The 10933-nt window shown below is 38.9% G+C and overlaps 1 protein-coding gene across 1 annotated transcript in view; it reads right to left on the bottom strand.

The window, feature by feature from the left end:
* Positions 1-10933, bottom strand: part of PAPPA (pappalysin 1) — a 293056-nt gene that overhangs the window by 77510 nt on the left and 204613 nt on the right. Inside the window, exons 11-13 of the mRNA XM_044664273.1 lie at positions 6013-6126; positions 5594-5729; positions 3274-3487 (exon numbers count right to left, since the gene is read on the bottom strand). Coding sequence (XP_044520208.1) covers positions 3274-3487; positions 5594-5729; positions 6013-6126 — 464 coding nt within the window. The remainder of the gene's footprint in view (positions 1-3273; positions 3488-5593; positions 5730-6012; positions 6127-10933) is intronic.

The following is a 10933-nucleotide window of genomic DNA, read 5'->3' on the forward strand; positions in this document are numbered from 1 at the left end:
TTATTATTCATAATTCAGGGATTGGGGAAAGAGGTGAAGGGCAGAGGGATTTTAGAGTGCCTACTTCACTATTCCTATGGGGTCCGTCACATGGGTGGGAACCTTTAGGGTTCCCACTCCTAAGATTCTTCCCCTGCCCCTTCTCCTTCTGTTTCTCTTTCTGTTCTTTCCTAAAATTGTAAGTTTTGACTGAAAGGGGGTCTCCCAGCAAGGTTGGGTAATGGGAGAAGGAGACTAAGAGATTGCTCCCAAATGGAGTCCAAAAACTTATCTAACTCGATGGTTGAAGTCTTGATGGGAGAGATGCGATGGAATGGTTTTGATCAGGGAATCGGAGTTTCATTTTCCACTAGAAGATCCTCAGGAAGCCCTCAGGACTGGATCGGAGCTGGGATGTCCTCCTCCTCTCTCCTCACAGTCCTCCGCCCAAAGCCCTCTCCTCTCCTCTCTTCTTTGGAGAAACTCCCAGAATTCCCTCTGGTCTCAACTGTCAGCAACTATCAGCACTGCCTTCTCTGGCTCCTTTTGCCCCATTCCCCCTTGCACAAATCCCATGCTTACATGCTCAAATAGAAAGGAATAGAAATTTTCTTTCATTATTATTTTTTGTAGGTGGGGAAGGTCTCTTTTGAACCATAAAATTTTAAGAGTTGAAAAGGACCTTAGAACATAAAGTATTAGAACTAGAAGGGACTGAAGCAGGATTTAAACCCATTTTTCTTGACTCAAACCAAAGCCAACTCTTTATCCATGGCTATACTGCCTCATATGTAAAATTAGTCAATACTCATGGATTCATGTATTTCTTGTTGGTTAAATATTGCTAAGAAGTTTAGAAGAAAGGTGTTATGGACATCTAATGTCATATCAACTTTTTCCCCATTTTTTGAAAATTTGCCTTTATATTAGAATGTAGTAGGGGCAGCATAACAGTGGATGAAGAGCTGGCCTTGAAAACAAGAAGATGTTAAGTTCAATTCACAATTTGAAAACACTAATTATGACCCTGGCTGAGTAGTTTTACTCCTAAGTGCTCTAGGCAGCTCTCTAAGATATGTCATAGAGAAGATACCAACCTGTTTCTTCATCCAAGATTTGAATTCAGGAAGAGGAGTTTTTTGAACTTCAGGCTCAGCACTCATATCTCCTGTATCACCTACCTACCCAGAGTCAAGAAGATCTAGGTTCAACCTCAGGCACTTACTAGCTGTGTGACCCTGGGCAAGTCACCTAACTTGTATTTGCATTAATCTACTAGAGAAGAAAATGACAAATCATTCCAATATCTCTACCAAGGAAACTCCATGGACATTATTAGTGTGCTATGGTTCATGGGGTCACTAAGAGTTGGACATGACTGAAAGAATGAACAACAAAATGACTATAGCAAACTTTATACAGTATAAGTCAGAAACAAGGGACAAAAATACTGTGGATTTTACAATCACCATATTTTTGTCCTCTGTGAGTGAACAAAAGTGAATGGGAAGTGAATGGAAAAACTTGTAGGCTCCTTGAAAAATTTTCCTAGACTCTACACTTAACTGACAAAAGGAATGAGGCCAAGCATTCTTCCAGGGCAATCAGTCAATGAGAGAACATTGATCTTGAACCCTCAGAGCCATGTCACATATGACTGCTTTCTTTTCTTCAGTAAGTCATTCAACAGACATTCATAAAGTCCCCACTGTATGGACAGCCCCATGCTAACTAAAGCACAACCTTGTAATGAAGTCAAGAAATGTCTTTTACCCGCAAAACTTTGTAATTCTCAATCTAGGTAATAGTCATCGTCAGTGTCACTGGGAGGCACTTAGAACATAATCTCTTAGAATATAGAAAAGTAAAGCTCATAGGGTTCTTCTAGAATAGAATATCAACTAAAGAGTACTGGAATTTAAAGGAACCTTAGAATATATAAGAGAGAATGTTGAAACTAAACTAGTTCTCTCTCTGTCTTCATCTCTGCCTCGCTCTCTGTCTCTGTCTCTCTGTCCTCTCTCTGTCTGTCTCTATCTGTCTGTCTGTCTCACTGTCTCTGTCTGTCTGTCTCACTATCTGTCTTTATCTCCCTGTCTCTATGTCTCTGTGTGTCTCTCTCTTCTCTGTCTCTTTGTCTCTGTCTCTCTGTCTGTCTCTCTGCCTCTCTGTCTCTGTCTGTCTCTGTCTCTCTCTCTCTCTCTCTCTCTCATAATTCAGGGAACTAGAATCAAAAGACATAGAGTAAATTACTATAGGTCATATAGTTAGAGAAAGAGTTGGAACAAGAATGCAGATCAACCCATAGAGGATTATAGTCAAAATCAAATGAGAAAATCTTTGTTGAAATACTTTGGAGGTGGAAGAAAGTTGGAAGTGAAAAGTACAAAATACATATAGTCATTATCAGAAAGTCATTGTGGATTAGACTAAAACCAATCAATGGCCCAACAGGTGCTTATTAAATGTCTACCAGAAAGTGATAGGGCAGCTAGGTGGCACAGTGGATAGAGTACCCAGCCTGGAGTCAGAAAGATTCATTTCTGAGTTTAAATCTGGCCTCAGACACTTACTAGCTGTGTGACCCTGGACAAGTCACTTAACATTATTTGCCTTGGTTTCCTCATCTGTAAGTTGAGTTGAATTGGCAAATCATTCCTTTTCCAAGAAAACCTCAAATGGGGTCAGAGAGTGTAGGACACAACTAAAAAGTGACTGAACCACAGAAATTGATGTTTAAAAAATTGTAATGAAAGCACATTAAGTACTAAGTAATTGAGTGGTACATGAAACAAAAATCTGGTCACACATAAAATATTAATATTATTAGAGACTAGCCACAGATTATATGAAGGCTTCTTAGGGATCACATTTTGAATATCCCTTGAATAGAGAAGGAGCAGCTATATTTTGTCCATCATTGAAAGGCACAAGACGCTAGGGTGAGCATGGTAAATGATGAAACTTAGCATGGGTCATCCCCCATCCCTTGCTTTTTTCGTTTCCCAGAAGATATGTGTGTTTTCACTGGGGATTAAATGGTGAGTATCCATATTTTGTGGCAATTACAAGTTTAGAAGGAGTAAAAGAGAAAGAAATTTATATAGGGATTCCATCTCTTTCTGATTAAGCAATAGTTATATTTTGACATTTTTTTCCAAGATCACAAAAGGCCACTTAGGTTCATGTTCCTTCCCTTCAGTTTCCTCGTCTGACCTTCTGAGGTTACAAGTGGAGGGGGCAGGGAAGAAACTGAGAGGGGAGTGGGGAGAAAGCTGGAACTGAGAGCTTTACCTCTGCTCAGCCGGGCTGTAGGTCTCCCCTCTCTGACAGCTGCTGATGGTGATGGGGTCAAAGTTGTAGAAGGAACGCAGGGCCACCCCAGAGATGGCAACCAGTGGTGAGCTGAAACTCACAAGGACAGCGTGGCTGTGGTAGAAGGGGTGGCTGAGGTCATGGATCACCGGGATAATCAGGGGATTGCTCCTGCAGCTTAGAACATGGACACCTGTCAGGGGGGGTGGAACAGAGAGATGGAGGGGAGGACACTCATTAGTCAATGCTTTTCACACACTCCCTAAAGGCCCTTTCCAAAGCCTCCAGACCCTTTTATGTCCCTACACAAAAGCCCCATTTGTGCAGCTGATTCGGATTTCAAGTTTGATTGAAAGTTTTTTGTTGCTTTTTTTTTTGGGGGGGGTTGTTTTGGTCTGAGTTTTTTGTGCATTAAAAAAAAAAAAAAAAAAACCTCTCCAATTCCTTTCCCTTCTCATTCCCAAGACTTATGGATATTTTCTTTCCTCCACTCTCTCTACTCACCTACATGCAGCTTCTTTTTCTCCTATCCATACCCACCCATCAGCATTCACTACAGTAATTTCTTCTTCATCTCCTTCCCTTTGGATTTATGCCTTCACAATACCATTCTTCAAATGGTCCAATTCTTCTCCAACCTCACTCAAATAAAATAAAGGCCTTTCCCTGGCCTTGTTTACATCTCACTTTCCCCTTCCCTCTCAACCCAGCCCTGTGACCTAAACTGCCATTGTGTGTGTCACAGCTGACAAGAGTGGGATGGGGAAGTATAGATGGGGGACATGAGAGGATGTAGCACTATTTGAGGACTCAATGAAGGAAGGCTGAATTCATCAACCAAACAAGACACTCAAAAATTATACCAGATTCCAGTCACAGGTTTAGCTGCATCAAAGACATTGAATGTTCCAGACATCTTTGCCCATAACCAAAGACAACAACAACATTGTTTTTTAATGTGTTTCTCCACACCAAGATAAAGATCCCCTAGGAAATAATAGGCACATGGTAGTTTTCTTTTTCTTTTCTATTTATTATTTTCTCTTACCATTTAGGGGGCAAAATTCCTCCCGTCTTATTTGGCTTCTACCTGACCCTGAAACGACCTCCTTGTCTGCCTCCCTCCCACAGGCCTTTTGAAATGAGCTCTCAGTGGAATGATGCCGGGTTCCCGCTTTGAAGCAGGGGCTGCCAGAGCAGTGTCCGCCTGGAATTCCAAACACTTTGGAATTGCAAGGCTGAAAGTCATCCATTTCCTCGATCCCCTGATTACTGCTACACTGAGCTTGCCAGAAGGGCTAGGGGCTGAGGTGAAGTTGGGGGGAGGTGTAGGGCCAATGGGGTGGTGATATCAATTCACCTCCTGCTAGGCAGATACTCAAGGGGCCTTGCAGTTAACGCTAGGCCTAATTGGGCCCCTTGGAAGAGAAGTACAGCTTCTTAGGAACTATAGCAAGTCGTCCCAAAGGTGGCCAGCTAGGGACAATCACAAAGATGATTTGTGTGACTCAATCCGAATGTGCCATGGGATAGGAGATTTCATTCACCCTCTCACTCTTATCATTGCTTTTCCTAGGATAGTTCTGGTCAATAACTCCTATTGATTCAGTACTCAGTGCATAAAAAGCCCTAAGATGGTTTTGTGGGGAGAGACAAGGACAAGATTGTTATCCCCAAAGAGTTTAAAAGATTTTTTTTTTTAGTGACATAAAGGAATTTCAGGAGAATTGTATTTTAGTCTTGATTCGGTCATAAACTAGCTATTTATGGCAAATAAATAATTTCTTTTCTGGCCTTAGGTTCCTCCTTATAAATTAAAAAGGGGATTAGGTAATCCCTTTGATTCCTTCTAATTCTTTTCAGTTTTTAAACCCTTACTTTCCATCATAGAACTAATATGTATTGATTCTAAGGAATAGAAGAGAGGTAAGGGCTAGGCATTGGGGGTAAGTTTCACAGAGCTAGAACATGTCTGAGGTCACATTGGAACCCAGGAATTCCCATCTCTAGGCTAGACCTGACTCTCAACCCACTGAGGCACTTTAGAGTTTTATATCACTGCTATACCTGTTCTAATTCTAATATTAATTACTATGAATTTAATATGCACACCAAGGTAATAAATACAATAGATAAAAGTTAATCCTACAAAAGAAAAATCACATTTTTGTATAGCTGTATATCTCTATATGAGTAAATATACTTGTATATGTGATATCTGTATTTATACACATACATATATATATACGTATATGTATACATATCTACAAGTGTATATGTTTATATGTGTATAGCATACCCAAATCATGATTTTGCTCTTTAGTGTCCAGCAGCTGAACACTGATCGTCTCCTGTTTCTGGTCCAAATAGTTTGTCCCATCAGTCACCAGATGGACAATAACTGCTGTGGCTACCATTGGCTGGGAAAAGAAAGCCTGTGAGAGAAAAACAAATGATCTTAAAGTCTTTTACCTTGACTTCAAGGGGAGGGATTAGGTTTCAAGGGAGAAAAAGAAAATCACGAAGAGTTAAATAGCTTTAGAAATGTTTTTGTTCAAGGCCAAATTCAAGGAAGCCTCATGTTCGCAAGGGTATAACACTCCTCCTACTATATACATGGATTCTCTTAATGAGTAGATCGATATATAAACATATAGAATCAGTGACCCAATAGAAGCATTTGGGGAATCTTAAAGGACTTTCATCCCAAACTCTTACCTTGAGCCAGAAAGTGGTCTGCATCATATATGAATATTGGTAGTTGATTGTACAAGGATACCATGCATGTTGAGACACCTCTTCACTCAAGTCCACCACTTTGGTTCGACACATCTGGAAAAAGAAAGATGCTTTGAAATCAGTCATGGGTACGCTTCTCTCTGACCCATAGGTCCCAAAGAAAGAATGTGTGCATATTTTTGGACACATATATGTGTGTTAATGAACTGTGTGCATACACACATATACATCTTAACCTCAGTTGTTTGTATCAGTACTTCTTCCAGTTCAGCTCAGAAGTAAAAGAATAAGGTGTAGTGATTTTTGGTTTGTTTCTTTAGATAGTCAGCAATCAAAGTGTTCATTTTGAGGCTGGTTAGGGTTTTGGGAAAATGCTAAATTTCTTTCTGCACATGTTAAATGATCTCTTACCATTATCCAAATTAGTTGCAAAAATAGCAATAAAACTTTAATAATAAAATAGTAGAAACACATTCTGCTAAAGAAAAAAACCAAGGGCAGGTGTTCATAAACATTTAATTAATTTTTATACTATAGATACTGAGTATCCCTTAAAGGTCTTGATGCAATTCTAAATTTTGAAAGCTTAAAAGTACATGAAAACTTTGGGGATACCCTGTATAGTATATAAACACATATTCTAGTAAACAGACACATTTAGAGACACATGTACTTGAACACATAAAAGATCTATGATTTTGATGGTTTCAGTATTTCTTCTACTGTCACAGATCCCTAACCTTCCATGTGTTTTAACGTGAGTTGCCATGGCTAGAAAATTCACTACCCTGTGACCAGTCTGATGATGTAATTATAAGTTCAGCTAGACTGGTCCTCAGATGATGCCATATATCTAGCCTTTCCAGTCTGGTAGTAGAGGTGGTCCTAATAATAGTAGTATTAGTAGTGATGGTAGAAGTAGGAGGAGGAGAAGGAGGAGGAGGAGTGGTAGTAGTATTAGTAGTAGTAAGGTGTATGACTAAAATGTTATACATTAGGCAACATATATTTTTGGCCATAATAATTGATGAAAGTGGTTATCTAAGGCACATTGGAGTTTTATATCCATGGACAAAGCATTCACATGAAAGAAAATGTGTATCTTTGAAGGAATGAAGGGTTCATTATACATTATATAGACAAAGATATATATATATATATATACACATCCAAACATATATAGACTTTGAATAAATGATGTTACAATCCTTAAAGTCCTCAAATTGTTTGAACTTGTTAAAAGCACTCTTGTTCTTGACAGCCCATTCCTTATAATCAATCAACCAACAAGCAATTGACTAATTGCCAACAAAGCATTTCATTATGATGACACTCAGTAAGCTTAGATGTACCAAAAACTGTGAAAGGTCCTTAGAAACCAAAGATAAACGTAAAATAGTGCCTGCCTTCAAGGAACTTACACAAGCCTTTAACTTGCCAAGTAGTCCACTTAGAGATTTAAATCCATGCACAATTTCATTTTATTCAGAATAACGATGTCTCTAATAGCTGAAAAAACAAATGCATTACAATTTTCTGTAATTTCTAATGAATAGCTAACTGCTGCATAAAAGTTATCATGTTTTTATAAATCCCTGCTCTGATAATTCATCTTTTCTCTTTTTTCCCATAAGCCAAGCCAAACCGTCAACTTTTACCCTGTTTCTCTTCATTTGCATTGTTTGAATACTAACAGAACATCTGTAAATAAAACAATGTAATAAACTTTGAAATTGGGAATAAAACTACTGATTGGCCTTAATGATGTATTATACTAAGGCACTAATTACTGTACAGGAAATAAAAAGGTAGAGATTAAAAATGCTAAAATTATGTCTAATAGTTGAACAATGTAAATGCACTTTAAAGTGTTACTACAAAAACAAAAATGTTGCTAAAGCATAAAGACTAGCTGTGGCTAGTGGTGGCTCAATGAGTAGAATTCCAGGCCTGGAGTCAGGAGGAGCTGAGTTTCAAATCCAGCTTCAGATACATATTAGCTGCATGACTCTGGACAAGGTACTTAAGGCTATTTACCTCAGTTTCTTCATCTGTAAAATGAGTTGGAAAAAAAAAAATGACAAACCAGTCCATTAGCTCTAAGAAAATCCCAAAAAGGAGTCACAAAGAGTCAGATAAGACAGAAATGACTAAATAGTAACAACAGAGTTCAAGTACAAAGACACTGAAGACAGAAATTTAAAATGGATTCATTGAACCATTTCAAAGAAACCAAGCCATTTGAAGGTAGCAAAGAACACTATAAACAATACTGAACTTAGGAGTTAGAAGACCTGGATTTGTATACTGACTTAGTCACTCATTAATTATGTGATGTCAAGAAAGTCATTAAGTTCTCCAGGCTTCAGTTTCCTCAAATCAAAAACAAGGAACATGAACTTGATCTCTACAGTTCTTTCCTGCAACACTATTATGTGAGTCAATGATACATGGTGAATCTGAGCCAGAGGTTATCTGGAAAAGCATTTACCTGATGAGAAAAATGCAAAGGAAATACAGACGCACATGTGTGTATATGTGTCTATACATATATATCAGTGGCACTTTCTAACATATCTTTCTTAAAGATATATTGAAACTACTAGAAAGGAAAAGGAAGAAAAGAAAGGAACAAATACTTATTAAGCACCTATAATATGCCAGACACTGTGCTAATTATTTAAAACAGATTTCCTTTGATACTCAACAACCTCAAAAGACAGACACTATTATTATAACCATTTTACAGTTGAGGAAACTGAGTCAGACAGATGGTAAGGATAAGCTTACTTTATTGCATTTTAATATTGAAGCTTTCATTTCACACTGAATTCCCATTGGTGTATACAGTATTCATGTTACTGAAGCATCCTTCATATACATTTTTTATATGTGGATACCCACATACAGTGAATGTTTTATGAAATAACTTCTTTTGTTTATTCAACAAAAGTATTATGTGCTTACTATGAGCAAAGCACAATGCTGGAAAGGACTAACAAATGAACACAAGTGGGGATCAATGATGTGGGGTGGGTAAAGATTGAGTACCCTTTTCTGGCCTCATTTGTAATGTCCAAGTTATTTCCGTCAGACAACAAGTGTTTATTAAATATTTGCAAAGAGCTAGGCATTGTGCCAAACATAAGGAATACAAATAGAAACAGAAAGAAAGACAATCTCTGCCCTCAAGAAGCTTACATTCTAATAGGGGAAGGCAATTCATAATGAGGAATTGAAAGGGAGAGTGGGTGGGAGAAGAAGGTACCTATTCCAGCCACATGGTAGAAAAAGTCCTGTGTGGAGATGAAACAGCAAGGCTCCCTGGAGAACAATGAAAAACATCTTTAGCCTGGGTTTGCTCTTTAAATTAGAGGTCCTGAGAGGAACCAGGTAATCAGAAGATGAGGGCTCAGGGTTGGAGGGTACTGTACTTCTAATATGAGGAGTGTTCTGGAAATGCAGTGGTAGAGAAAGTCTTGTGAAGACCACTCTAAAGCCAGGAGGGGGATTTCTTTCCATGTGTTTTTCTTAAACCTCCAAAATGAATTTGTTTATGGGTTCAAAAGCTATTCTCCCAGGAGGTTTTTTTCTCCACACAAAACAGAAATATAGCCCATCTTCCATCAATAATAGGCTAATTTGAGAAGTCAGGGCAATCCACAGCCATGTGAGCCACGATTAGCTCAGCAAGGATGGCAAGACAGTTGAACTCTAGAGGTGAAAAAGCAGCAGCTGAAGCCCATAACTCTGAGGCGGGCACCAGCCTCTTTCTCATGTTTGGCCTCCAGGAACCAACACATACAAAGCAGGGAGAAAGAAGAATTCACCTACTATGCCAGAGACCAGCCCTCAGGTGATACTATTTGTGCATAAACTTATATAGTGTTAGAGGAAAGAGAAGAGATGGGTAAGACTTTGCAGAAAAGCAGGGAAATTGAGAAGGATGCCTGTACATTATTCCTGGGTGTCCTTTTTCTGTGTATCTGTGTATTTTCCTTTTGCTATTTGCATGACCTGGGAGAGCCTGCTTGGCCATGTTACTGAGCTGCCCGAGGCACAGAAAACACCAAAAGCCTTTTGGTGATGATTTGTGTAACAAGGTCAGAGACAACTCCATCCTTGACAGCACTTCCAAGTCTTTCCCTCTTCCCTAGAGCCTGTCAATGTCAGAGGCAGGGAGACCCTGATGTACAGCTTAGAATAAAAAAAATAAAAAAATAAATAATAAAAAAAGGAAATGTTTCCTCTTTTAAACCTTGAATAAAAAGAAACATTTTAAACAATGCCAGGGCACTGCAAAGACAAACCCAGAGACATTCTTCAAAGGATCCCCTGGAGAAAATGGAACGCAGTGTGTTGCCAGTCTGCAGGTAAAACTGTAGCAAAGAAAAAGGCTTGAGGGACCAGTCCTCTGATTGGCTAGAAGTGAGGTAATGGTTTCAGTCATTCAGCTCTCTAAAGGCCTTGTGCAAAGGAATCTATGGGCAAAACATAACCAGCTTTAATGGGCTGGAAGACGTTTTTGAATTTATTTATTTTTCTAAAAAACAACCAGGCCCAAGCTTTCCTGAGTCTTGCCAGTGGGTAGTGTTACACATTTTACAACAGTGTAAGACTTTACATAAACTCTCTCTGGCATTAGAAATACAGTTTAGCAATTTGACATGTATCATTTCAGAATGTGTCCCCCTCCTGTTTTAAGCCTCCTCAGTCTTTCGTGGAGCATGGTTGAGGACATCACTGGAGTCAGAGGGAATTATCCATCCGCATCTAACATCTTCACGGTCACAGAACTCCCTGACATGAACAAAGGCCTCTTATTGCTTTAATAAGGTTAGCCCTTATCTTCCTCAGTCTATCAGCACAGGACGCAGCTTTAGACAAACACGCCGCCAAT

This window comes from Gracilinanus agilis, chromosome 2 (genome assembly GCF_016433145.1).
Source record: "Gracilinanus agilis isolate LMUSP501 chromosome 2, AgileGrace, whole genome shotgun sequence".
In the NCBI taxonomy this organism is placed as follows: Eukaryota; Metazoa; Chordata; class Mammalia; order Didelphimorphia; family Didelphidae; genus Gracilinanus; species Gracilinanus agilis.